Source organism: Larus michahellis, chromosome 4 (genome assembly GCF_964199755.1).
Source record: "Larus michahellis chromosome 4, bLarMic1.1, whole genome shotgun sequence".
Classification (NCBI taxonomy): Eukaryota; Metazoa; Chordata; class Aves; order Charadriiformes; family Laridae; genus Larus; species Larus michahellis.
In genome coordinates, this window is record NC_133899.1 from 81,348,864 (window position 1) to 81,376,847 (window position 27,984).

At 44.4% G+C, this 27,984-nt stretch overlaps 4 protein-coding genes across 8 annotated transcripts in view; 1 reads left to right on the forward strand and 3 right to left on the reverse strand.

Annotated features, from left to right (window-relative positions):
- Nucleotides 1–5,907, reverse strand: part of DENND2B (DENN domain containing 2B) — a 180,156-nt gene extending 174,249 nt beyond the window's left edge. The window contains exon 1 of the mRNA XM_074585905.1: nt 5,660–5,907. The gene's annotated coding sequence lies outside the window, so the exon portion shown is untranslated. The remainder of the gene's footprint in view (nt 1–5,659) is intronic.
- Nucleotides 5,908–9,093: 3,186 nt separating this feature from the next.
- AKIP1 (A-kinase interacting protein 1) lies at nt 9,094–14,308 on the forward strand. The gene is made up of 5 exons (XM_074585918.1): nt 9,094–9,222; nt 9,897–9,974; nt 12,470–12,577; nt 12,893–12,943; nt 13,860–14,308. Exons 1-5 carry the CDS (start codon nt 9,121–9,123, stop codon nt 14,001–14,003), a joined length of 483 nt encoding a protein of 160 aa, XP_074442019.1. The 5' UTR covers nt 9,094–9,120; the 3' UTR covers nt 14,004–14,308.
- On the reverse strand, nt 11,078–25,210 carry C4H11orf16 (chromosome 4 C11orf16 homolog). Of its 2 annotated transcripts, none has more exons than XM_074585908.1 (9): nt 23,301–23,545; nt 21,818–22,010; nt 20,837–20,996; nt 19,483–19,711; nt 18,047–18,709; nt 17,396–17,583; nt 15,546–15,661; nt 15,421–15,508; nt 11,078–12,492 (listed from the first exon to the last, which is right to left on the reverse strand). In XM_074585908.1, the coding sequence occupies exons 2-9, from the start codon at nt 21,982–21,984 to the stop codon at nt 12,475–12,477; spliced, it is 1,629 nt and encodes a 542-aa protein (XP_074442009.1). In that variant the 5' UTR covers nt 21,985–22,010; nt 23,301–23,545; the 3' UTR covers nt 11,078–12,474. The 2 variants fall into 2 exon arrangements, 1 of the variants encoding a protein (XP_074442009.1); XR_012586852.1 differs by lacking the exon at nt 11,078–12,492 and adding exons at nt 13,396–15,014; nt 25,096–25,210 and having other exon boundaries at nt 15,421–15,661.
- ASCL3 (achaete-scute family bHLH transcription factor 3) lies at nt 23,945–27,842 on the reverse strand. 4 transcript variants are annotated; one of them, XM_074585915.1, is made up of 3 exons: nt 27,727–27,802; nt 26,874–26,930; nt 23,945–25,673 (listed from the first exon to the last, which is right to left on the reverse strand). In XM_074585915.1, exon 3 carries the CDS (start codon nt 25,666–25,668, stop codon nt 25,129–25,131), a length of 540 nt encoding a protein of 179 aa, XP_074442016.1. In that variant the 5' UTR covers nt 25,669–25,673; nt 26,874–26,930; nt 27,727–27,802; the 3' UTR covers nt 23,945–25,128. The 4 variants fall into 4 exon arrangements, with proteins under 4 accessions (XP_074442016.1, XP_074442015.1, XP_074442017.1 ...); XM_074585914.1 differs by lacking the exon at nt 27,727–27,802 and adding an exon at nt 27,542–27,620; XM_074585916.1 differs by lacking the exon at nt 26,874–26,930 and having other exon boundaries at nt 27,727–27,842.
- Between the last annotated feature and the right edge of the window lie 142 nt (nt 27,843–27,984).

The window sequence follows — 27,984 nt, forward strand, 5'->3', positions numbered from 1 at the left end:
TCCAATCATTACAATCCTTTAGCACAAATGAGAAGCACTTTCACACATAGCGAGTCAATATGCCCCATTTTTCTTTAGCACACTGTGCCCACACAGAATGCAACATGACTTCAGACCAAATATATTTCCCTTTTCAGTGACCTTGAGTGATAAGAGTTTTCACTGGAACAAAGGATCAAAATCATTAGAGCTCCTCATTTGTTCCACTCTGTCTTGCAAAAAACTATTTGCACTCCCTCAAAGAAGTAACAATGTTGAAAGCAAAAATGTCAGGAGACAGATCCATCTCCCGACCTGAAGGACTTCTCAGAGCAATAAGCAGACTCCACGCCTGGAACATCTGCTCCTCACTGAAGAAGGGTTGAGAGATCTTCCGGGGCAGCTCTCCTAAAGTGCTTTGTTCTCTGCCCTAATACTTGGAATAGCAGGCCGAGCAGGGCGCTTTGCACAATGCTAGCCAATTAGCATCTGTCCCCTGTGATTGTGACTGGATGTCACTAATCCTTTTCTTAAGGGGAAAAAATGTAAACCATTAATTCAGTGTGACGACCCCATCAAAATGATGAAATGAATAATAGTATTAAAAATTTACACAATGAGTGTTTTTAATAATGTGGGAGTTAGGGAATAATGTTAAATGTTTCAACTCAAAGACCTGGTTTCCTGTGTTGGCACTGGTGCTAACGCTAAACGTTCATACATCAAGCATTTTTACATCTTCATTTTAAAGAGAAATTAGGAGACAGATATACTTAAACTCAAATAACATTCTGTTCCTGTGTGTGAGAACACACACAGGGTACATTTCTGACAGAAACTCACTGTACTTTCAGTGTGTCCTTAAGGACTTCTCCATTTGCACAAATTCACTGAATTCTCAGCTACACTGCAGCAGCCGTCAGGTTTTCAGCAGACAGATACAGCTCAAACAAACATATCTTCAAAGAATGGTGAAAGGTGGCATTAGAAATGAATTCCTACTCTTTTCCTATGTTTCTCAACCTAACAAATGCATCTCCAAGGTCAGAAGCTTACAGCAGAACATATCAAAAGCACTGGCTATATGAACAATAGCATTCATTTCCCTGAACAGTTCTAACTATCTGGGTATACACTCCAGATAGAGAACAAAGTTAGGTTACTCTAAACATGTTCACTGTGGATTAAGCTAATACAATCTTCTTCCTAAACTAGGTTGGCTGAAAATACAAAGTTACAGACATCAACTGCTGAGTCGGGATTCTTATCATAACTTACTGCAACTCAATCACCTCTGTCTCAAGATCTCTGCAACTAAACTATCGTATCTAATTTCAAACTCTGGCTAACAGTAACAGACCCAAATAGAAAGGCATACCCAAACAAGAGGGTGGTTTGGCCATGAAGTGTTAACATACAAGCTGATCCTATCTCTATAATTTGTGGTAAGGTGGACTTCAGAAAGTTCAATTGCTAATGCAGAAAAAAAAAAAAAATCAGGCTCGGTCCCTAGTGAATAAAAAGTTTCTAAAAAAATCTGACAGCTGTTAAAAGCCTACATGAATGAAAAGAGGACTTAAATCTAATTCTCCATGAGCAAACATCCCCATTGTTCAAATCAGTCCTCAAACTTTATTTCTGCACATGCAAACAGCAAGGACCGGGAAAACAGTAGCCACGGAGGGAGGAAGATCTTCACCATGGCCCCTCTCTACCAGGGCAGAGCTCTAGAGCGGCACAGGAGACCAGGATTTCCAGAGTCTGCACAGTACCTCATAGGTGTGCAGGACTTCTCTTCCATGACTTGATACATCTTACTGGTATAAAGCATTTCTACATTAAAAAGAAGCAAGATACAGAAAAGATTTTGCATTTGGATTTGGGGTAAAAGTGACAAGCACTAACTCTCAGCTGATGTATGAACACCCAAAAAACATATCCAAAACTCTTCCCAAAAGGGGGAATTTCAGGTCTTGTAGGCTGTGACTTTGCAAGGCTCGGCAAAGCCACTTATAACCTCACCAAAGTTCAATATGACTATGGGTGTTTACAAGCACAAGGACTAGGCCAAACTGAGAATGTAAATATTTGCATTCGGTTCCCCAAACTTGCCTATCTGCACTGCCAACTAAATCCCAACTGCAGACCAAAAAATCTGAAGAGCAACAGTTGCACACACTTTACAGCACAGAGACAAAACTAACACGCATGGCATTCAGCATTGGGAAAAAAAGGGGGGAAAAAAAGAAAAAAAAAAAAAAAAGTAATTCATAACCTAAACTGAACTTATGTTAAACAAGACATCGATGAAGTTTGGACCAAAACTTGATTTGACTCAGCTATCAACTGGTACATTTTGAAAATCTGATCAATCCAGATTTTGGTCCTCTGCCATGCAAGAGGCTGGGTTACATTAACCATATTTAGATTACTCAGACCCCATAGACAGCATGATGGGTCTAGCACACAGTGGTAACTTTAACATAAACCACATTCTCTTAAGCCATCAAAAACAAGAACTTCTATTTTCCAAGCAGATCACAGAAGCATAGAAGCACAGAATAGTTTGGGTTGGAAGGGACCTTTAAAGGTCATCTAGTCCACTCCCCCCTGCAATGAGCAGGGACATCTTCACCTAGATCAGGTTGCTCAGAGCCCCATCCAATCTGACTTTGAACATTTCCAGGGATAAGGCACCTACCATCTCTCTGGGCAATCTGTTCCAGTGTTTCACCACCCTCATCGTAAAACATTTCTTCCTTATATCTAGTCTGAAACTACTCTCTTTTGGTTTAAAACCATTACCCCCTGCCCTATCACAACTGGCCCTGCTAAAAAGTCTATCCCTGTTTCTCAGATGAGTTGAAGAAAGCCTTCTCTGGATCCAAAGTGATTTATTTCACAAGTCAGTCCCATATTCAGAATTGATTTAGGATCCCAAATGGCCTTGAGTTCTCAACATCCATACATTTTTCTTTTTTTTTTTTTTTAAAGTTCTACCACAGTTCTTTTAGCTATAGATAAGGACAGCAGCCAGGGATCCATTCAAGGGAGCTGTGACCTCCCACAAACACAGATCCCAAGGGATTCTCAGCCGCCAGTTCCCAGCCCTTCTCAGAAAGTGTTAAATGCCTTTCAGTCCTACATCTCTGTTGCAGACACTCACTGGACAGAATCAGAAAGCTAAGTGTCTCACCAAGACCAGGATTTTATATTTTTTTTGTATGCTAAGAATTTGGGCTTCCTCACTCCCACTACTGTAAACTAACGAAAAGTCCATCCTCTCCCTCTTCAGTTAAGTGGGAAAAGTACAAATCTGGTTATTGAGCTTTACTCATCTGTGGGAAACTTGGTTTTGCTCTCCAGTTAAAAGCAGGCTCTTCAGCGCACTTCACAGTGACCTCTTCACAAGGGGCTAGTATCATTTCTTTAAATGCCCCTACACTAAAAATAGTTCTGCTTCCTAAACATGAGTCCTTAGCAGTTCCAGGCATTCTGAGATCCTGCATACCACTTTATTTTTTTTAAACTGGCAACATTTATTTAACCAGCAATTAAAAAAAGGAGGCCCAGCCGCCCCAGTGATTCTTCCCAGAGGGTCTTAGATGTTTATGAAACACAATGAAAACAATAAAGTGGATAAAATCATGCTATTCCATCAAGTCCTTGGCAAGACTTCCCAACCAAGAATAAATTAGCATGGTACGTTACAGTCAACAGATTACACAATGGTTTACAGGGTCACCAATAATAAGGGGTCACACGCTCCTTAAAGAGCTACAGTATATGTTAAAAGTCACTTGCTTAAAGGGAAACAGCAATGCTTGGTCCCGAGCTCCTTGGAGAAAATTCTGGCAACCGCAGCACAGACATGCTGTTTGGGTAGGAGAGGACAGAAAGTGCCTCTCCTCCCCAGCACCAGGAATGGCAACGACTACGCTGAGCAAGCTGGCTGGGGGAGTTTAGCAGCCTGAAGGGAGCAGAAGAAAGCCAGGCCAGGCAGGACTCCCTTATTTCTGCACGAGAGGAGAACACATGGGGACAGTCCCCATGCCCCAGTGATGTCCAGCACTACCCACCCTATCACCACCCCTTCCCAAGGAGCCCTGCTCCCCACTCCTCCATACTCCCAGAGGGAAGCGGTTCCATTCCAGAAGCAAGATGGCAATTTACTGCCAGTCTAGTCGCTCTTAAGAGTGTATAGAGGGTAGCTAGCTTTAAAAGGTGCTCCACTATATTCTCAGGTAATTTGATAAAGTAATCATATAAAGTAATCATAATTGCTTAAATGTGTTGCAGTTTTCCTTTAAATAACTTGTCTTAAAGCAAGAGGGATATGAATGGTCAAAGCCATAAATCTTACTCTCACCATTCAACCTGGTAACATATTTCCACCATGCCACATGTGTTAACCTGATCATCAAAATCCATACAGGATTTTCTTAAATCTCACCTTAAACATAAAATACTTCTAGTTTTGCTCTGTTAACTTACCCTTCCACAATATGGAATATTTTGATCTACCGACTATATGTTAATCATGAATAATCAAAACATTATCAAGTCTCAAAGACAAATCAACCTCACTTTAATTCATCCTACTCTGCATCATCAGAAATCAGACTCCAACTAGCAGTTTCATCCTTTATCTTCCACAAGTTTTGATCACTCTAGGTGGTTTTTACTGGATTACTCAATATCTGGCTGAAGTTAAAAGACTCAGAATAAAAATGAAAGAAAACCTATTCCTCAAAAGTCAGTGCAACAGTAAAACAAGGGTGTATAAAACACTACTGCTGACATACTCCATACAACAATACTATGCATCCGGCTTCATTTAGCTTGACCACTAAAATTCAAAGTACATTTGACTGATAAAACCGAAGTAAACATAAGAAGGCTCTCTCATATGTAGCCGTTACTCTTTGATTGCGGTGACCTGCTGCTCCTTACTAAAGCAAATGCTTGGTACCAAGCCAAGAGCAGTACATCTGATTTTCCCACCAAGTGAACTGCTGAAGCAGTTCCCTTAGCTCTTCAGCTAAATCTGTCTTGGGATCCTAAAGTCTTCCGCTGGAGTCCAGGTGGCTCCTCTACTCTTTTCAACATGCATGCAAACATTACAGCCGGCTGGACAGACGATGCAAGCGGGCACTGGAAGGGAAAAGAAGTGCCACAGCTCCCCGTCTCGCTCCAGATCAGAGCCCCACACTCAGCGGGCTGCCTCCCCAGCCCGGTCACAGTCAACCCGGTCCCGCCGAGGTGGTCTCCTTGTCTCTGTCCCTCCGGGGTGCCCTCGCCACCCACGCGAGAAGAAACGTCCCGGGAGGCAAGGCGGTGGCACAGGACCGACCCCCGCTCAGCCCGTGCGCAAGGACCCCGCGCCCATCTGCGTTCCCCCCGGGCGGAGCAGGGACCCCCGCCAGGGTCGCGGGGTCGGCCCACACCGGCGGCTCCGTTGCCGCGGGGGCTCCGCCGTCCGGGACGCCGAGGGCCCGGGGAGCCCCCGCCGCCTCGCATCCCCGGCCCGCCCCGCTCCGCTCCCGGGAGGCGGGCGGCTCTCAGGGCGCAGGGACGGCGAGCAGAAGCATGATCAATCGTTTCTGTCCCTAGCCCCGCTCCCCTGCCCGGGTCCCCGGAGAGGACCACCGACCCGGCGGCGCGGCTCGCCGGCCCTTACCGAGGAACGCAGGGGTGCGCTCCCTCCACCGGATGCCTGCAGCCCCGGTCCCGCAGCCCGGGCGGTTGTAGCTTTTTTGGAGAAGCTGGGAAGAGGGAGAGAAAGAAAGGGGGGAGGGAAGGGGGAGGGAAGGGACTGAGATCGAGGGAGAGAGAAGTATGCAAAGGCAGGAAGTGGAGACGGCCACGGCCAGTGCGGGAGATTAATGGGAACCAGTCACCCGGCAGCCAACAAAGAAACCTGCTCCCCCAGCGCAGCTCGGCCCGGGCTGCAGCCCCGCCGCGGCCGGGCAGCCCCGGGCGGCTGAGCCACCGCTCCCGCCGGCAGCGCTCGGCCTCGGCCCCGCCGAGGGGTGGGCGCCGCCCCCCACCACCGCGGCCCCAAACCCGGGTCCCGGCCAGGCGGGAGGGAGGGGAGCAGCCCACCGGGGCCGGGCAGGACGGGCCGATCCGCGGGGAGATGCGATGGGCAGAAGAGGAGGAGGAGAGAACTGAGCCCCCCGCCTGACAATCTTCCTCCACCCTCTACCCCCGAAGGAGCGATACCGCTTATTTTTTATTTTTAAAAAAATAACTACGAGTGCTGGGCTCCTCTCCGCGCGGAGCCGCTTGCGGGGAAGGAAGAAAGGAAGGAAGGAGGAAAGCGAGCGAAGCCCTTCCTGCGCTCGCCGAGCAGATGGTTTCCATCAGGGCGCCGGGCACGGGCGAGCCCCCGGGGCGGCGGGACGCCCGCGTTTTCCGCGCTCGCCGGGGTAGCTTCGGGGTAACAGTACCTATGGAGAAAGAGCGGGGAAGGCATGCCTCTGAACTTCATCCCGGGTGCCTGGGTTCAAATACAACCTACTCGGATCAGCTACTGACAGGGGTTTCGTAACGCTCTGCTCCCTGGAGAGCAGAGCCCGAGGTGCAGGCAGCCCCAGCCAGGGTTCCTCCGCTCACCAGGACACGGGGCAACCCGCGTACCAGAGGGTGAAGGAGGTCTCTGCGTGGCACAAGCGATAAAGCACATGGACTCCACACAGGCCACAAACAGCATCATACGAGCCAGCTCCCTGGCACGCCTGTCTGTATGCCTCTGCCAGTTTAACTGATGAGAAACCTGCACAAGACATTTGATATAAAAAACATAAAAAAGAGGCAGGATCCCAGCTGTTAGCAGAACCATGAGTACTGCAAAATACAAAAACTGTACCTAAATCTTGAAGTATTCAGGTTGGAGCAACCTGGTCTAACGGAAAGTGTCCCTGCCCATGGCAGGGGGGTTGGAACTAGATGATCTTTAAGGTCCCTTACAACTCTAACCATTCTATGATATCATGTAAGCGTTTATAAAACAAGTGACTTCACAATGTATTAACTAAATGATAATAGGAATGGAAGAAAAATAAAGAGAAGAGTGACATGTGTATTCTGCACCTGGAAATACTAACTCCAGCATTGCACATTTCTTGATCTTCAAGCACATGCTTACCTTCCTTCCACTGACTGAAATGGAACAAAAATGGTGCTCAGTTTTAGGCAAATGTTTATGAGCTTTCCTACACAAGGATAGTCCTCTGAACCTAGAGCCAAGGACTCAGGATAAACTATTATTGGCTTTCACCACCTCATCAACAAAATAAGATATATTGTCTTGAGATATTCTAATCCGTCATCCCACACAACAAGGAAATTTGGTGCAAATATCCAGCATTTCACAAGCCTCCATTATATTTCAAAAGAGTGAATGTACAGGAAATAAGGGTAACTCTCATCTGGATTCCGATGTGAATGTGTGTTTCAAAGCAAAAATCTGTTTCAGCTGTCAGCCTTCTTGTGACAGATGTATTTACTCAGCTGCAGAAGGAGTACTGTGTCACCGAACATCAAAAAATGGTGGGAGTTTAAATTTCAACACACAAGGAATAATTTACCTCCTGAACAACAAGCTACTGCTACAAGTACCTGGCAGGAATATAAAATGAATACAATTTTCTTTCCCTGTTATGAAAACAACATAGGAGGGCCTTTTCAAGTATATTTCACAAGTGCAGCAAGATAACAAACCCATCTGCCTCTCCAGGAGACCAATGATAATAAGGAATGATGCTCAAAGAAAGATGCTCAACTTCCAATTAAGCAGGAAGTAGTCTATTCTGGCTGCTTCTCCAGCATGTCAAACAAGATCCTCAAACATGCTAATGTTGCTTTTATCAAATATTATTTTTCTCCTCCACTTATGTTGCATGCAGTCCCCCAGACTTCAAGCACCCTGGCAACTGCCTAAATTTTCCTTTGAGTACAAGAGACCCAGCCTAAAGTTAAATTGTACTTGAACACTGAATCAGGGCCTTCAATATGTTTTAATGAACAAGCGGCCTGTGAAGGGCTTGTTTATTACAGAAGCTGGCTGCTGCTCTCGTTAAGCAACTGGAAGATGACAATAAAATGTAAACTAGGAGAGGATTATTTTCCTTGCTTGCCAAACAGATTACAGCTAGCAAAGCTCCACAAACAAGAACAAGGGACTTGAAAAATCAGGGCCTACATGTTAACCTTGGCCATACCGCACTTAAAGAAAGTTTCTGTGCTTATTTTGCCCTTCCTGCTGCCCCCTCAGTGCAAGCAAGGTTAGCAAGGCCACAGAGTGGCTCTAATGTACATGTAGCCATGGATGCTTTCCGAGCCTGTTTGGTAGCCCAGAGAAAGTGGTGGCTGCAGCCTCAGGCCTAGGGGTTGCCCTGCTGGAAAACACTCCCGGGCCAGAAGCAGCTTCCAGGGAGTAAATCGGCTTGTTTGACTAATCTCCCTTGCAGCAGACCAAAAAAACTTGGTGTTTTCATTTTACTAACCAAAGCGAGAGGGCTTTCTTTTGGAGTGCAGCCACAGAGGCAGTTTGTAGGCAGCCTGACGAGGCTGCTCACCTGCCGCTCTGCCCCTTTACTTGTTTCACTCAGCCAACCATCACTACGTACTGTAATTATTATTTTTTACCTCAGAAGTTTTAAAAAAAACCAAACAACCAGGGAGCAGCGCTTTCCACACAATGGGGGGTGGCCCCCTGGGCCCGCCGGGGCTCGGCACCCTCCAGCTCCTCCCGGCTCTTCCCCGTTGTCGCCCAGCGAGGATACGCGGCGGAGCAGCACCAGGGCGCCTCACCGACCCACCGCCGCCATCAGGGCGGCGCACGGAAAGCCGGTCCGGACGCCCTTCCCCTGCCCGGGGAGGTGGCTTTACCTCAGGGCGGGGCGCGGGCCCGCCCCAGGAGTGTCGGCCTGAGGGGAAAACAGAGACCCCCAACGCCTCCGCGGGACCAGGCGCCCGACGGGGTCTGTCCCGGTGCTATGGGACGGGCCGGGCCGGGGCGGGGCGGGGCGGGGGCGGCACTCACCGGCGGCGGGGCGGCGGCGCCCCCTAACGGCACCGGGAAGGGGGTGTGGGGCGGGGTGGCGGCGCCTGCGCACTGTGACGGCCGGCGGCGGGATGGAGGGGGCGCGCGCGGGGCGGACAGCGGGGCTGGCGTGCGCCGTGCTGGAGAGGGCGCGGCGGCGGCGGGCGGCGGGACAGGCCCCGGCCTCGGGCGCGGTCAGTGCGGCGGGACAGGCCCCCTCGGGCCCGGTCAGTGCGGCGGGTAGCGGGAGGGGCCCCGGCCTCGGCACCGGTTAGTGCTGCAGGCGGGACGGGCCCCGTCCTCGGCCCCGGTCGGTGCTGCGGGCGGCGGGAGGGCTCCCGCCCTCGGCGCCCGTCGGTGCTGCAGGCGGGGGCGGCCGTGCCTGCAGAAATGCAACGAAATTAACAAGAAGCAACGAGGAGCTGCGACCTTAAATGGTGGCAGGATAGTGCGTGTCCTGTAGAGGCCTAGTGTGTATATATATCTATGCGTGGGAGCGAGGCGTATCTGTGCTCTAAGGAGCTGGAGGCATTTTACAATACGTAGAACAGTGTCACGCTTGGTGACTTCCCCCTGTGTTTCATCTGTTCAAACCCAGGGTGGGACGGTGGTGGGCAGGGCCAGATGACAGGAGAGCGAGGCCGTCGCTCCGTCCCGTGCCCTCTTGGGCACAGGGAGTGCCTCGGCGTTGCCTGGTGCACGCCGCATTAAGACAGCACCACAGCGGTGGGCCACGCGTGGCTTTCACCCTCAGCGCTACAGCCTCCAGCACTAGCCAGTATTTTGCTAGTCAGTCACCTGACACTTTCTACCTCTAAGCCACGAGCACCACCTTATGAGTTACCCAAAAAAATGTCTCTAATTGCAGGAAGAAGACTCGGAACGTCTTAGTGCAGCGTTCACGTCAATTGTGAACTTGATGAATCAAGCCACGAGGGAATGTGAGGTGAGGTTTCGCCCCCAGACCCATGCAAAGGGGAATGTTTAGGATGTGCCCAGCAGAGGCCTGTTTGCACTACTTTTGCTAAAACTGCAAAAATTAGACTTAATTTTGCTTGTTGCATGGCATGAGCTTATCCAGTGAGCCTGCGAAGCCGGCCTAGATTAAGAAATTTGGGGCATTCGCCATCATGGTGGTAGGTTTCACTGGTGTTATCCTGACCCACAGGTACCACCTTGGCTGATAAACATCAATACCAGCATTTTTCCACAGACAGTACCTGTTGACCTGTACAGATTTTAGCAGAGGGTTTCTCCACTTCTTGGTAGAAAGGCAGTATGGTTAGAGCAATAGAAACATCAAACGACATCACAAATTACGTTGTGGCAGCCAGCGTCATGTATCACAATGTACAGAGTTGTTACCAGTGCTGCAAGTACCTCTGCACCTCTGCCGTGGAGAGGCTTTAGGACAGAGTAACCCTTTGTTTTCATCACACCCACATGAAGCACTCATGCTGGCTGGTAAGAGTTAGTGTGTTCTGCGTGGCAGAAGTAAGGGAGTTTGGATCTCAAGGAAAGAGATTGCTTCCTGCCACGTGTTCACTCTGAATTCAGAGTTAAACTCCCCATTTTACATCTGTAATGTCTGAATCTCACATCTTGTATCGTTTAAGCAAACTCGATTTGAGGTGTTGCTACTGGATTATGGGCTTTGGTTCTTCTGCGCAGCACCGTATGTTTGTTTATGATAGGCAGAAATTGAGGTGTGGCGTAGAAATGCACAGCTCCACTGCTTTCATGCTGGCACACGCTCACTGGAACCGCAGTGTAACATCTATGCCTGCACTCTGGCTGCCGGGTGTCATTACTCTTCTGGATAGACAGACCGGGAGCCCACCTCTGCCAGCTCGTGCTTGTGAATAAAGCCCTGCAGCTCCACTACTGCATTAAAGTCTCTGAAAACTCCATCACAGCTTACATCGTCAATGCCCTTCGGGGTCTGTTATCACCATGCAGCAGGGAGCTCGTTGTCTGCAGAGTTAATAACAGAGGCTAAGTCTTCAATTAAATTAGAGAAAACAGTAGTTCAACACACACCAGATGATTAGCTCTTAAGCAACTCCCTTATTATTTCAAAGCACTACATACACAGTAACCAGTTAATCCTTAACCAACTCGGGCAGAATAGAATTGTTACACAAGATGAAACAAAAATATAACAACGTATAGAGACTCATCCTGTTAGGAGTCTGTAATAGAGTGGGAACAAGCAGGGGATGACTTCCACATTTGTGCATCGGCCAAGACAGAATGATTCAGTCATGTTCTGTAGAGAAGAGGAGTCATAAAAGAGTGGGAAGGAGGGAGGAATTCTCAGACCCACAAATTCTTGGATAAAGTTTACAAAGCTTAAATAAAAATCTACAGCCAAACATGACCACTTAAGCATTTGAATGCCATCGTGTGCAAATGATTAAAATTATGTGATTTGAGTTGTTCAGAATTATTTAGAGACCGAAGTTTACCCACATTTCTTACCAAAAGTTTGATTTCATTGCTTTGTGACGTCATGTAAAAGAATCCAGCTCACCCCCTGTGATGCTCTGTGAAGCGTTATGCAATAGGTCAGAGTATGTGATGTATTTTGGGACATACCTCCACAGTAAGCCACAATACAAGCAACCAAATCTGTTGATGTGTGCATAACCTCAAGAAATAAAGCACAGCAGTAGATTTGGAAATAACAGTTGCTATTGGCTTTATATTTCTTTGTCTCTGGCTGTCAAGGCTAAACACGGAAAAAAAATAAGTGAAATAAAATAGATATTTTGGAACTTTTTGGTCCCTGTGATCAAAAAGGTGACCCTGGGAGGAGTTCTGTGATGACAGCAGATGGCAGCAGAGCTGTACTCAAGTATTTAATTTACCGTGGGGATAGAAAAGGGCTGCCGTGGACTTAAATACAATTCTCAAAACCACTATGCTACTGGTACTAGCCTTGAAGACACTTTAGCTTCGTCGCCAAATCATTTTTCAGTATTAATGTGTTCTGCCTTTAGAGCACTGCTCCTGCACATGCCCTGCAGAACCAGTCTTCACTGGCTAGGTTGCAAAGCACCTAGCTTGCATAATACATCCGATTGAGGACCCATAAACTATGCCGTCTTCCTCTAGAGCTTTTCTTGGAGAGCCTGATGAGGTAGATATTTCCAGAGCATTCCTCGTGATGTTTTCATTAATTCAGTTCTTAGGTGTCAGAGAGTCCCTGTGTATTGGGTTGGGAGACAGGCATCTAAAATCAGGGCTGACAGCTTTGTACCAGAAGGCAGATGTCCTGTGGACATCCAGGCATTGTTTTCATCCTCATATGAGAGCCAGCCAGTTACTACAGAAGATCAGCAGCTGTGCAGTTCCACTTTTAATTGTAAATCTGCGGTAGTTGTGAGCATGGCGTTGATGCTTCTCCACCTAATAGTCTCTGTTTCTGTTATTGCCCAGAAGTACTATAGCTTCACAGCAGCCTGTAGATGCAAAGAGCATGAAATCAAACACATCTGCAGATACCATGGCAGGCAAGAAATAAAGGTGGAGTCCTCCGAAGAAGAGGTAAGTAGGTCTTTTTTGTTTTGATTAAAGGTTATTCCTTCCCTTCCATGGGACAACTGTTATCTGTCTAGTGTCTGTGACACTTGCTTACACTAGTGTATGTGATTTGACATCACAACCATGTGAACACCTGGACTGATCTGAGCCTTCTGTTGAGAAGAGGGCAGAGTAACTTCTGGTGGCACCAATCAGTGTCACATCAGTCCTTTTGTGGAGGGGAAAATTTCACGGACATAAAGCATCCCCTCTCTCAGGCACAGAATTTGCCTTTTGCGTTGTACATTAGAAAACAGTATCTTTTTCTTTCCTTTCCAGAGGACTGAAGCCTCTGTAGCACCCAGTCAAGCTCAAACTTGCCAGCAACATGTAAGTTTATAGAATACTTTGGTTTAAAATTGAAGTATAGCATTTCTTTATCATTTTGCATCAAGCTGGTTAAAATTTGTGATCAGGTGTGGAGACTTTGTGATAGCACAGAACATTAACTAGTGGTGTGTTCACTATCCTAATCTATGTAAAGGTGGGCAGCAGAGACTTGCACAATTAATTGTTAACCGTATTGTGGCATTCTGGCACATAACCAGTTAAGAGTCTACTTTATATTTTGAACTGGTGCAGAACATCAAACGCTGTGATTAATCTTCAGGCTCTTGTGATTTGCATCAGCGACAATAACCCAGGAGTCCTCCAGTCTCACCTCATTTGTGCTCCTGCCACATTTCCTGTGCTGAGGAAAGGCGTGCAGCAGGGCGTGCGGCAGTCGCTTAGCCAGTTATGCTTGGCCTCACATACCATCTTCTCTGAAGACTCCCATTCCTCAAGAAGAAAATCTTTTTTTTTTTTATTATTTTTCAAAGTCGAACACCTCACCACATCAATTTCAGGAACTTCTGAGCCACAAATGGTGAGAAACATGGAATCTGTACCACAGTACAAATTAGTGTGAGCACCCTTGTTGTGTGGATGTTTTCCAGGTTTATGTTCAAAAGGTTTAAGTTGGTAGCTTTCAGTTTTGGGAGGTAGAGATTACAGCATGTTGTTTCCATTCATTGAAACATTAGGTGAAATACTTTGAGTATAGCACTTTCTAATTTTTTTTATTTTCAGGAACATTTTGCAGTTTTGTCCACGCTGCCTGTGTGTTTTGAAAAATCTTAATACATTTATATAGCAGCTGAAAAGTAATTTTTTTACCCAAATTCAAAATTTTTATTTTTGTGGAAAAGCTAAGGTGACTAAACAGTAATGAAACTTTTCTTTTCCCTCCTGGCCCCTGCTAAAGACCAGAAAAGCTTCCAAAGACATCTATATTGAAGTTTCTCCTGGTACCTATTCTGTCACAGCAACCTCAGAGGACATGGTGCAACAAACCCACGTGGTGGATGTCAGTGCAGGACAAAGCGTTGATTTAACTTTTGTTCTATGATGTTTGTTGTTTCTTGGCAATCACAGGAATAAAATATGAGGCTGTTTTAATGCATGTAATGAACTACGTATATCTTTTCCTTGTTAGCACTTTAATAGTATCCTCCTTTTTGGGACTGCATTTTTATGGCCTGTATATTTGTTTTTTTACTTAATGCAATTATATGCAGCTCACTTTGTACACTGATTTTATAAATATTTGTACATTGTGTGCCTTAAATCCAATTATGTGACTCTGTAATTCCAGGTTCCTATGCTTTAAAGAATTAAATGTACAATCAGTGGAATAAAATACATAATTCAGTCTTTGTGATGACAACTTCTTTTACATTATCCTCAGGCAGAACGTCCACGTCACATTCTTGACCACAGAAATCATGATCCATGTGGTATGAATATGGATGTACGTTAACTTCTGTGGGCTGGCCTGATTTTAGAGCAGCTGTCTCACAATGCATATCGCCTATCTGTACTTTTATTATTCTGATGAAGAAATAAAATGCAAATGTAATTCGCTATCTAGGACCCCAACTCAGGAAGGTGCTTGAATGTGTCAGATGTTCAGTATAGGCACATAAACTATTGACACTTCAAGTTCCTGTCTCTTCGCAGGCTCTTACCTAGGCTAAACAACAGTTAGCTGCCTCTTTCAGTAGGCACTAGGGTACCCTGGATTGTCTCCTATTTCCCAAGGCGAAAAGTACTGCTGAGCAACTGCACGCTGCAGCTTATGGACAAGTTCATGCGCTTTAAACATGAGCAGTCACAGTAATGAGACTCCCTGGATGCTTAACTCTGCTGAAGGATCGCATTCCATGGTTAGAATTAGTGACATGACCTATATATGTATATATCTGTAATCTTTTTGTAGCTGATGGCATTAAGGTTTCATTCAGTTTTCATGGGAATATAAAATTCAGTGACTTGAACACTGGATCTCTAAGCATTTTGTTGTTTGTATCTACAAGAGCAGGTCCTTTACCCTCTGGCTGCTTTCTCTTCTGCTTTAATCCTGAAAAAATAAATGTTTTCAGCTGTCAGCTTGTATTGTTTCTCAGTTCCTTCTGGCTTTCTACAAAAAGCAATCTCTATGCTGAATTCCTTTGGCTGACTCCAGAGAACTGTAGGCGAATTGGAGGTTTATTAGACCCTTGCTGTGCATCTGTTCAGGCTTTTAGTGCTCATACTAGTTTAGCTGATCTCTCCAGAATTGTAAAGTCAAGTCCAAATAATTAGGAATTTAATGTAACACCTTGGAGTAAAGAATGAGGATGCTGAAATTCAATGTGGATGGAAATAGAGTTTCTCAGTTACTAAAATGATACCGTTATCCATAAAGATATTCTACAGAGACGGTACCTAAATCAGAACTTGATTTGTTTAATAAATGTAACGCTGATATAGTATAAGCGGTTTACCTGAAATTTCAGCTCCTGAACTTCATCAGTTGTACATTTATTGAATTCTGGTTGATCACGTCTCTCTCTGCTTTGTTGTAAATGAGCTCTTTGCTGGTTTTTCTGTCTGTCCTCTTCTGACATACTCTGTATCATCAAGTTTGTCGTCTCCTATGCAAGTCACTTTACATTTGTCATCTGACTCTGTTTTCTTTCTTGCTTTTTGATATCTTTGTTTTTCTGATGCTGCAAAACCTTCTTCCTGGAGGACAGAAAACAAATCCCTTGGAAGTCTAGTCTAAAAAAAGCATCAGTGTCTTTGTAACTGCTGCTTTTCTGGCTCTAAGATAGGTACCTCTGCCTCATGTAGCTTTAATAATGGTATAATGTCTGTGCTAGTACAAACTTTACTGCTGAAACACAGAAGCGTACAGTAAGACCACAGGATTTTCAGAAGCTGTTAGGTTTGACCAAACTTTGCTCCGCTAGAAGTTAGGAGGATTTCTGGTGACTACAGTGGGAGGACATTAGCCCCACAGAGAGCACCTCTGGGAAGCTGCTCTCTAGCTTCACTTGTTTGTTGCAAGTTACTTCTGATGCAATCTGTATTATATGATAAAACTTCTTCAGCTATCTCAAGGAGTAGCAGTGTATGTTCTGGGTTTAAAAATACCAAGGGCTATTTTACAGGAATAAAAGTATGTCATTATACTCTCTATTGCGTCAACTGCTGTGATTCATGCTGCCGGTTTGGGGTTAGAACGAAGTCACTCTGGTTTCTTTTTAGTTTTACCAAAAGGCAAAGCACATCACCTCAGTGCACTGCTGTGACACTTTCTACCTTAGAGCGTGTCTGCCTGGAGCTCCATACTGGCCTAAAAATTCCTAGGAAATCAATTACAAAGGTATGTAACTATGATTATTTAAATAATAAAGTAGGAACCATACTGTTAATAAGTTGGTAGGCATCTGCTTAAAATTAATGCATATGATTTTGACAATACAAGATATATTCCAGTATATTCTCTGTTCATTAAGATGCCATTAACAGATTAACCTTCCCCTAAAGAAAATCATGCAAGTTGAGCACGTTCAAAGTCTTACTCTGCAGTCAGCTCACAGTAGCAAGAGCACGAAGGTCTAATATTTGATTTCTGATATATAATCTATTAATTGTACTCCTGCTGCTCTTGTGTAGAACAGTGTTTCTGTTCATCCTGCTATTGTCTTTCATCTTCCTCTTCTTCCTGCAAGCCTTTTTCTTCCTCTTTTTTGTGCTCCCTTTGTTTGGCATTCACATTATGATTTTTTTTTTTTTTTAAATTTTTCTAAAGCAGGAGGGGACCATGGCCAACAGAAACCAAGCCTAAAAATCAGGGTAGTGTCCTCATTCCTAGCTGTGACACGGTTTGCTAACTCTGTATCCCCTTGCTTTAGGGTAGATACGCTGTTTAAACTGCTTGCTTCTTGCGAGGGAGTAAGAGAAGATACTCAGTAAAGACTGTTTACTAAAAATATCTGCTTTTATCTTTCAGAGATAGAGATCGTGACTATCAGGATGTGACTGGCAGAGCGCAGCATCTTTCTAGATCGAATCTTGTTTTTTATTGCTGCTGAGAGTCACAGCTATCCATGTCCAGGGCCACTCCTGTAGGTCCCTACATCCATAGGACTTCATGGGGTTGATGTCAATGGGCATATGGCAGGTTTCTGAATTGAAATCTGCATTGTTAAATGCTCACACAGTTACTGGCGTAATCTTTTCCATTTTACCAAGTAGCTTCAGCCCCTCCTTAGGGTTTTGGGATTTTTGTTTTGTTTTAATTAGCGGAGAAGTTCTCTGCCTCTCACAAAACTGGTGAACAGCCTTAGCAAGCAGTTAAGTTAGAAACAATGTATTTTTCTAGCCAACTTCCAGACCATTAACAAGAATATTTCTTCCATCCAAACAAACCACATGCTTGTGTAAATACAGTATTAATACAGTTTACCTTACCCCCAATGCTGGCTTGAAATCTTGGTTTCTTAAGATTTCTTTTATTGTGAATTGCCCTCTGGGAGATTGCTTGATGGTTTCAAACATTGCATTCTGATTAGTCGGTACAACACGGGACACATCCCCAGTGGAGACGGCTTTGGATTCCAGCTTGCCCTTTGCATATGCGCTGCTGCAACTGACGAGTCCTGGGAAGGAGTGAAATGGTATCTAAGAGTGAGCCCAGAACTGAAATGGGGAAAATTCATTTCAGAAGGGAGGAAAATGCACTTTAAACCTGAAAGGAATTCTTTCAGGTGATTTATTCTGCATGGACTAGCTATGAAGGTTAATGAAGCTGTTAGCATCATAAAAAGCGTAGGAAAATGATGGGGAAGAAACTCAGAGAGGGATATCGGTGCTTCCAAATGAGATTCATTGTTCTGGTAGTTTTCCATGGGATTAGTTGCCAAAAGAAGAGCCAGCATGCAAGATGAGGCAGCAGAAGCGTTGGGGAGGGGGAAATATTGTATCCAAGGCTGATTTGCAAATTTATAATATTTATACCAATTAACTACAGGCAAAGTCACTGCCCAGATCAAGGGGGCACAGAATACGTTTAGTTATTTCCCTCTGGCTGCTTTTTCCCCGTGAGGGTATTTTAAAAGGTACCTGAATTACTGGCACAGGACTCGTGGTGGCTTCTTTTCCAGTATTTGCCCTCTGGTTTTGCAGAAACCTTTAGCCTGGGCTTCTCAAGACGGCCAGAGTCTGTATTAACAGCACTGTCCACCACAGTACTCTTAGTGGGGAATGGCTCCAGGTCCCACTCCGAATCAGAAGAGGGGGAAGATGCTGCCACAACCGCTGGTTCTTCTTGGTTTGGGCCTTCCAGTTCTAGAAGGTGTGGAGTGGGCTCGCTGCCAGACTCTGCCTCTTCAGTTTCTCTCTGAAAGACCAGAGACCTGGATGGAAGAGGCCACCAGGCATCAACGTGGGGATGGCAGCAGCAGATGCACCTTACATGTGCTGTCAAACAGCATACACCATCACAGTGACAGCAGAAAAGAGGCCAGCAGGGTGAGCCGAGCAAACAGTGCTTAGCAAGTCTATGTACAGCACAAACAGGAATCAGGGCTGGTTTAGGACTGCAGGAAGAAATACAACAGTTAGTGTCCAGACTTTCTCTGGGCTTCAATCTGCTGGTGAAGGGCATGTGGATCATCTCTACAATCCTTTCCCACAGGCTAGGAGGGATCCACAGAGCTACATCCCGTGGGAGTTTGGCTTTCTTGTCATTCCAGAACTGGACCATAATTTCTTCATCTTCTGAAGCTGTCAAGAGAAAAGGTAAGCAACCATAAGCAGCTGGTCTGCCTGGGCAGCGCACACATACAGATCAGGCTTTGCAGCTTTATGCGCTTTGTGCTCCTGTCAAGCAGCAGGATCAACTATCGCCCTTCTCTGAAACACCTCACCGTAATGTCCTGGAGGGTGGAAGGGGCAGATAGGGCATCATCGGTGTGACAACAGGCCTGGCAGCATCTTTCATCACAATTTGTCATCAGATGACCAAGAAAATGTTGATGGAGTAACTTTTGTTGTTGCTGCCAAAGTTAGCAGTACCGCTTTGAGAGTAGTATTTTGATAAGTCAGTGGAGCCTGACTGTCAGACATGGGAAAAAATGAATAAGCTGTTGAAATCTCCTACGCTCGGGTGATAAAAATTGCCCCCAGATGTACCATTCGATACAAAGGTGAGCATTTAAGCATGGATGGGTGCTTCCTGAGAGCTGCCTCACTTGATCTCTCAGGAAAAGGCCATAGTCCGTCACATGGCAGACACAGCCTTGTCCGAGCAGACAGGAAATAGCACGTTGGCAGACACGGAAAATTACATTTTTATGGGTCACAACTTCCTTAGGGTCAGACTGGTGAGGTTACATGCAGATATCCATCAGCAAGTTCCATCAGCTCCCGCAAGCTTTAAGCAATGCTAAACTGTGGTCTGTGCACTGGTGTTTCTCCGGCAGTAAGGCCACGATGACAGTTTATTCTCACCGTCTCACTCTTCTTTCCGAGCAAGAGGAGGGCAGCGTCCTTCTTACCTCTTAAGGGGTCTCTTGTCTCAATTCCTGTGAGGACGGTTCCTGGGCCGTACCTGGCCATATCTGGCTCCCAGGGTGCCAGCACTTTGTCTCCGGGAACTAAGGAATGCTTCATCCCATTCACGTATTCCAGGATGCCATCCTTCGCTGTTTTTTGCACGCACACTTGATGTCTGCCACGTGACACAAGCGGTTTGGCAAACTCTACCAGGAACATGCCTCTTTCACCCTGTTACCAGGAGCAAAGTAATAGTTTCTCTGAAAAACAGTCTGTAATGCGTCGGGTCATATAATATTCACCAGAAGGCCATTTTGTGGCTAGTTCAAAACACCAAGCCAGCCAGAAAAACCTGTGGGAGACTCATCAGAAATCATGCTGAGTGAAGCACATGTACAGATCCACTGCTGCTAGGACCTGTATTTTCTTCCCCAAGAGAAATAACTATAGATAGAATGCAACTGGATTTCACGAACAACACCACGTGCACCAGATAACAAAGGACGCCAGAGCCGTACAGACCTGTTCTTCAGTCATGCCCATGTCCTTCCTCATTACATACAAGACTAACTCTGCTTCTGGGGGGCGTTGTTGGGCATTTTTATTTTCTTCTAAATTAAGGCCTGTCAAGAGGCTTTCCATCAACAATGAAATGAGGTACTTCCCTGTTCTTGAGAAAGAATAGGCTCTTTTTTCTGTTAAGTTTGAAGTGCTAACAAACTAATGAATTAAAGCTTTCACTAACGTTTCTGAAAAGACACCGAGCCACTGGTCTGTAGCTGACTCAAGCTGGAAGTGTATACATAAAACACTAACGCTTTTCCTGTGCTGTTGATGGATGTGTGTCTACACACAACAGTAGCTCACACTGCTCCCAAGAGCACTCACGCCATCCGAGCCTGGCTCAATGCCCAGCGCCAGCAGAAGCAGAGGGTCTGCCCTGGCCAGGTGCACAATGACACTGCTCTCACCAGGAGACTGGGAGTTTGAGGGGCACCCATCTTTTGCAGGAGATGAGGATCCCTGAAACGCAGCTCCTCACTCCAAGAAACGGACTCGGTGAAGGCAGCTGAGCAGAGCAAGGATCTGATAATTCTTAGTGTATTGGTGCCGGAGGCCGTGCTGCAGGCGAGAGGCTCACCCGGCACACCAGGCAGTAGGAGGTGAGGACAGCCTGGAATCAGGCACATCAGGAGCTTTATGAATTGGCATAATCACAAGCATAAGCTATCTTAGTGATCTGTTCTTTAATTATACACCAGCTGCAACCAAAACCACAACACTGAACTCAGGCGGTGCGTGAGGACTGCTGGTCAACTGGACGCCCACAAGTACCGCACAGCAACTGTCACTCACCTCTATCTCCTCTTTTACTGTGCCACGGTAATAAAATCCATCTTGTTCCCCTCTCACCAGCACAGGGACATTGCTGTCTAAACCCGCGGGTCTCCCCGATGCGCTCAGCCTCTCCCATGCTGGGCCAGGAGAGGGGAGGCAGCAGCTAATCCATTGGCACCTGGAAGAAAAGAAAGTGGGTTAGCACTGAGAGAAACAGCTTCTGTAGGTCATAGGGAACAAAAATCTTGTAAGATTTAAGAACTGGATCATTCCAACTCATTCTGTAGCACTCCTGAAGGCCAAGGCACGTGGGAAGAAACAGAAAACTTGCTTGTGTTGGGACAATTCCTTGCTCTTGTGGAAAAAAACATCAGTTTTTCCTGTAAAAACATCACCTGTTTTTACTCAGATCACTTCATTTTTGGGTTTAGAGCAAGTGAGCCAGGAGCGCGCTGGGGTCCTGGGCCAGTGTTACCTGCACTAGCTCCTTTGCTGCTTGCACGGCAAGCCAATGCAACCCTTCAGACCAGGAGAAAGGATCCATCTCCAGCACAGAGCACAGCGTAGGTGTGCTCGAGAACGCTGTAGCGATGCTTTATATTGGGCATTTGGGAAACAACAGAAAAGGAGAAAAGTAAACAACGAATCTGCCGGTTGATGACAAGTCCAAGTTCAATACAGGAAAAATAATCCCGTCACAAAGCGTTAGGAACGTTTCACAGGAGAGGGCTGCTAATGCAAAAAAGCTTTTATTTACCCAAATAATATTAAAGGAATGTTTCTTTGACAGGAGGTTTAGTCAGGCTTTGCTTTTCATAATCATCAGGGTAGCAAATCACTTTAGTTAATATTATCTAAAAAACTGCCAGTGCGGGGGAAGGGAAAGCTCAAATGGTGTTCAAGCTGCTGATTTCTTAATCTGACACACCAGCCTGGCTTATCCTATTAGATATCATGAGAAAAAACAAACCACAGACTCAAACAAGAACTTGATGTTACCTCTGGGGGGCTCGGGGCTCGGTGATCCAGGCGGGATGCACTACAAAAGAGCTCCTGCAGCAGGGGTTGACGGCAGCTATGACCCTGGGGCAGGCAAACGTGTCCAGAGCTGGCACAGCACTGCAATACCTGCGAGCCGTAGGCAGGGACCCTTCCCAACGAGCCATTCGTCAAAAAGCAGCTCAGTTGTGATCTGTTGGTAGATGAAAAGAGAAGAGACAACGTACTGGCGTTTTCCAGCACAAGAAAATGCTTTTCAGTGTATCTCAAGAACTCAGTAGCTTTTATTATTTTTTATTATTATTTTTATTTTAAAAGAATGAATTCAAAATATCCAGACTCGCATTTGGGCAGATGAACCCCTATTACTGACTTCAGTGATCTTCAGTTGTCTTCAAATCCTGACCTGGTAGAGGGACAGAAACACCCAAGAAAACTAGAAATGCTGTGAAAATCCCCAGGAAAGCAATGGCTTTCACCTCCCTCCAACTTCTGTTTCCCTCTGTAACATCCAGCTCTCTTCTCTCATACCTGCACTTTCCTTTAAGCTTTTTGGTACAGAGTCCCAGCCAAACCTTCCGTATTTCACAAGCTGAGGCAGAAACTACAGCTGAAGTTGACAAGCTGAGTAAACGTGACAGCTCTTGAACATGTTAGATTACAGTTGCCTGTTACTTGTTTTATTTACAGTGATGTATTAAGAGGAAATATTTTGATCTTTCAGCTGTCCTGTCATGTTTTATAACAGTAGGATTACGACTTGCCATGAGAAAAAATGAGATGCTCAGATTTGACAAGTGATAACTATTCAGAGGCTGTCACGGTAAAATTGATGATTTGATGCTATCTCTGGTAATCTGATAAGATGTAGTAGACAAGCTTCCATTCCTTTTTCTTCTTTTTTTTTTTTTTCATGTTGCTTAGAAACGTTTAGCATGCTTAGGGTAAGATATGCATGGAAATTCAACAACATATAAAATTTAAGTGCCTAATTTACTTTACAAAATACAGATTAAGCACTCATATTACGCTTAAATGCTATTTTGTCTCTCATCTAAGAGACACCAACTAGGAGTTCTTTTTATGAAGACTCCCAGATACACATAGTTTCAAAAAACTAGCAGACCAAACCCAGCAAGAAGAGTGGATTAACTGCTGCAAAACGTGCAAAAACCTGCTGCAAAGTCAGGAAATCAAACAATATATTCATTTGTTTCACAACTACACAAACTCCCCTATTATAAACCAAAGCAAGCCAGAATCAGTAATACTTTGTGAAGGAATGCAACTAAGAATTCTACGTTAAAGCCCATTTTAAACCCATTCAGCACTGTCACTGCTGAGAGCCAAGTGCACTATTTCTGTACAAAACAGGGCACTGACAAAGGCAATTGTGCGACACACTGCGATTTTTATTCCGGATAACTCTAAGTACTTGGACACAGCAGCGTTTCAAACTTACCAGCTATTGATAACTCCATACCTGGTTGATTTGGACTTACTCCCGATGCATAAATCTCACCCTTTTGCCTGTTTGACGCAGGAAGCCGTTTGCTGCCAGTGTTTCCTAGTTGCTACGGAGGTTGCCACAGTCGTTACTACCAGGATGGGACATCCTGACGTTACCGGTTAAAAACCGGTGGAACGTGACTGCAGAGAAGACCATTTGTCTGCCACGCATCCGCTCAATTTTCATCTCCCCGTTGATCTAGATACTGCACTGAAAGACTGCAGGGGCAGAGAAGGGATTATAAGGGGGTGCAGTGTCCTCAAGGCTTTCTGCCTACTATTGCAGGGCAAAAAATGGCATCGTACGAAGCTACAGTTCAGATGTAGGGGGAAAGAAAAAAAAAAAGCCCACCACCACAGAGGGTGACAAATACATTGGTTTGAAACGTGGACAGAAAGGTTGAAGCCAAGAGAAGCTGAGGTCAAATCGCTTTACAAACTTCCCCTTTTCACAATAAAGGAGAAGAATTAATGAATTTTATCCTTTGCCTGCAAAGTGCACATCAAAACCATGGCAGAATACAATGCAGAAATCTACCTGTGTGATCCCTAATCTTCATTTTCTCCTTAACAAATGTTAACCCTTTTCCTTTCCTTTTTTTTTTTTTTTTTGGCAGGAAGTGGGGGAGGAATACTTAAGTGCATTTTGTAGGCATCTTTCATTTCGCTGCTATAAAAACAAGATAGCTGCCAGGATAATTGCGATTAGAGACAAGGACACAGCACTTAGGAAGTCTGTAACCATTTTCTGTACATTCTGATGCACCCACAGACTCCCTGCTTTCATAGTGTCAGCAGAATTGTTTAACATCAATAATGCAATTCCCTCACATACAGAAAACATTAAGAATACTTTGTCAGGTATAAACTAAACTCACTTCACCATCTTCACATAAATCTAGGTTAGACCATTTAGCTGTAACCATCAATAGTAGAGAGGAACAGAGTGGGAGGTGAGGGAAGACCACCCCAGACCTCAATCATTATCAGTGAAAGTCCCCAAAAATTTCTGTTGTGGGATTATTTTGCCCTCCCCCCCGCCAAGGCCAAGACCTTGCCAACCCTCTTTATACGGTGTATTGTGTAAGCAATCCTAGTAATTTTTAAGGGCGCTGACAACTGAAGAAGAATCCGATTTTCAATAGCAATTAGGCTAAACCAACATTTTTTAATGGGATTAAAATATTCATTAATATGAAAAGGATGGAACAGCACTTGCAAGACATTATGCTCTTCCCATGTTCAGTTACCGTGCTTCAGAGAGCTGCTACTCTCCTCTTTTTATTTTCCCCCTTTTAAACTAAGTTATCCTTTCTGCTGGCATCTAACAACATTCCTGGGAACCTTTAAAAAGACCTTTTAACAGAAACACTGGCAATTAGACTAAAAATCTTTAAAGAAAGCGCATGTGAGAATAAACCAGTAACATTACAGAAAATGAAAGGAATCTCAGTCCCATCAGTGGAAAGATTTTATTTTAAAGCATGCAGGTTGTGATGATACATACAGTCACTTCACACGTATAGGCATCACATTTTTGGTTTGGTGACAATTTTAGAAATGCTTTCCGATTTCCATAAACTAACTTAGACCATTCAGATGCGATTTCCCGAGTCATCTTTTTCGTATCTGCGTGTAGTTACTCTCTGCAAAATTAGAGCTCTTTTCTGTGGGCTGATACTGACGCGTGCTATGATCTGCTCATAAGATGTGCTAGGAACATGCTCGTCATTAATGATATAGCAGCTACTAGGTTCCCAGACAGATACCTTTTACTTGGTTTGGAATGGTTTAGATTGTCTTCAGAAACCGGTTTTGTTAATTGCTTTATGTGCTTGGCTTGGCTCCACGACATTTTTCTCTGCCACCACAGAATCACTGTAGAGAAGAGACTGTAGGTAGCTAATGTATTTGATTGCAGCTCGGAGTGTCTCTACTTTGCTGAGCCGTTTCTCCACGTATTCCTTAGGTAGGTGATGCCTCAGTTTAGCATAGCCTTCATTGACACATTTAACCCTCTGTCTTTCCCTCTCATTCCTCTTTCTGATGAAAGCTGGCCCATAGGAGCACTCACTTCTGCGGTAACTTGCGTGGGGCATTTGGTAGGGAAAGGTACAGGGCTCGCTGTAGAAGTTCTCTGCGATGAGATGCTCAGACATGAAAGGAAGGAATGACAAATCTTCAGAGCAAGTGACCTGGTTTGGTCCTTCTGGGTACACATGAAACGTGACCACTGGGTCAGCACAGAAAGGTCTAGCCAGCTGTATGCGCTGAGTCTCAGTACAGATGGACAACTTGTCCATGAGGTTGCGGTAGCTTTTGCCATCCATCAAGTTTTGCATTTAACCTGGAAATGCATAATCACATAATAGTTTAAACAACTCACACTGAGCAGTAGAAAAAAATCATCTGGCCTTACCAGCGCTTGGCATTACTGGCATTTTCCAGTAGAGACGTGTCCTGGTTTGAGGTGACATTTCAGAAAAGTGTTGGAAGACAGTTACATAGAGAGGACGTCTCATTTGAAAATACAAGAGGGTGCAAGTCAGCATCACTGACTGAAAAAATTCACAACGGATTTTAAGAAACTACAGCCACTAAAGCTTCCCAAAGAAAAAGGCAATCTCCTTTCACCTCGACTTTAGAAATTAAGATCTAACTTTATATAACGGACATAGATATAGCTTGCTCAGAATCCTCCAAAACTTACATCTCTACAGACAACAAACAAAGCAGGTCAACATCTGAGGCATTCTCTCGACCGCCTTCTCCTCCCTGAAAAAAATTAAATCTACAATTTCAGTAAGACTCCCGATCTGCACCAAAAAGCCTTCAAAGACAAATTGCTTTTTCTCTCTAGTCATTTGATGTCTCATTCACTATACTACCTTAATTAGATGGAAAACTAGTGCAGAAAATGGATCTCAGTCTTAAATTTTATGTCTGTCAAGCATTAAATCCATTCTACTTGAAAAGTTTTACAAAAAGTTTTAGAGGATTAGTTTCTGCTAAACCTGACAACTCCTTGGGTCCTCACACTTCTTCTGCACCTGTATATTAGACACAGATATGAAATACTAAATATAATCCTGCTGATAGAGGATTATGAAATAATCAATTTATTCAAGTAAAAAAAACCCAAAAACAAACACGTCCTGTAAACATTGAGTTATAAATTATTTTACCAAGGAGGGACTGTACATAGTGGTTGGAGCACTGCTAGAAACCTGTAACTCAGACTGGCCTACTAAAACCACACACCCGCTCTTCAGAGCCACATTACAACAAATGTAACCACCCAAATCACCCTTATGTATTTACTAGAAAGATAATATTGCAGTGTTTTGTAGGAAGCTACTTTATAGTGCCTTCCCAATATCATTATTCAAACAGCTAAACAGCAGCACAACTAGTGATTGTTACTTAATAGCTACTTAAAAATGTTTTAAATAACTAGTTAATTTTTAAAGAATTCCTGTGAAACATCCTTAATGAACGCAAGCAATACTTGCCTACACAAAATCTATCCAAAATTGCTCTTACTCACCATCTGCTTCTACATCCATACGTTGCCATCTAAAACACTTAGGTTACGTTACACCCTCTAAAATGGAAAACACACCTGAACATTAAACTAGGTTACTAGAAACATCTAGATTCCATACTCATAAAACCTTTGCAAAGCTTCAAATGGTTGGACCATAGCTCTGTAACATAAATGGAATACTCTTAATCCTTCACAAGGATATGAGTATATTTTAACATTTTCTAACGATTTCATACCTGCCACGTTTCATACAGAGAGAATTCTTACTCTGTATGGACCTATCCTCTCAACATATTCTATCAAAATGCCACTGTATTCAGTGTCATCTCTTTTTCTAATGCAAATAGGTCTCAACAAAAATCCTGTAAGTTAAGAATTCATTTATAGCATGCTGTTAGACAAGAAAGTCACATGCATCTTAAACAGGTACTTCTGTGGGTAGGCTGAAAGCATGAACACACATCCATTTTACATTAATATACATGTAGAAAATCAGAGGTTAATATTCACACTTGGTATAAAATGAAAACAGCAGACAGTCATCTCTCCCTTTTCTACGTACACAGGTTGGGTTATTGTCTAAAAACTTCCTACTGCTAACAACCTAAAAACATTGTCTGAGGAAAAGTCTGTTACATAGCAAAAAAAACTTTATAGCAAAACATCACCATAGAGCAAGAAGCCAAAACCAGCACAATCACTCAAGAAGAGATACTCGCAGTATTCGTTGCTTAGTATCAACACTTCGGCTGCCTAACAGCATCACGTAGAACAGTTATCTGCCGCCTTATCACCTGCATGAAGCGCAAAACGCAAGTGTTAGGATCGTTTTCCTTTTAGACTAGAGACTCACCGATCTTCAGATGAAAGTAAAATCCAAGGAAACAAGACGTGCTATTTTAAGACTGATGAATAATACCTGAAAATACCTGAATGACATTAAAAAAAAAGTTAATGTTCCATTTTTCTTACACCTTATTTAATAAACGATCATATCAAACACGATTCATTAAAAAGCTACAGAAGCACTGTTGCTGAATAGCTGGTACAAGTGATTTACAAAAACATTGATATTCAATGAAGATCTGTTGCTAGATACAGCAATACGCAA

Bases quoted from the DNA above. Each gene is read 5' to 3' on its own strand.
- AKIP1 (XM_074585918.1), top strand. From the start codon at position 9,121: ATGGAGGGGGCGCGCGCGGGGCGGACAGCGGGGCTGGCGTGCGCCGTG. The intron at 9,975-12,469 runs GTGAGGTTTCGC...GTTATTGCCCAG, and splicing joins AAGCCACGAGGGAATGTGAG to AAGTACTATAGCTTCACAGC. The intron at 12,944-13,859 runs GTAAGTTTATAG...CCCCTGCTAAAG, and splicing joins CTCAAACTTGCCAGCAACAT to ACCAGAAAAGCTTCCAAAGA.
- C4H11orf16 (XM_074585908.1), bottom strand. From the start codon at position 21,984: ATGGCTCGTTGGGAAGGGTCCCTGCCTACGGCTCGCAGGTATTGCAGT. The intron at 20,997-21,817 runs GTAACATCAAGT...CTTTTCTTCCAG, and splicing joins GAGCCCCGAGCCCCCCAGAG to GTGCCAATGGATTAGCTGCT. The intron at 18,710-19,482 runs GTAAGAAGGACG...TTCTCTTGACAG, and splicing joins GACAAGAGACCCCTTAAGAG to CTTCAGAAGATGAAGAAATT.
- ASCL3 (XM_074585916.1), bottom strand. From the start codon at position 25,668: ATGCAAAACTTGATGGATGGCAAAAGCTACCGCAACCTCATGGACAAG.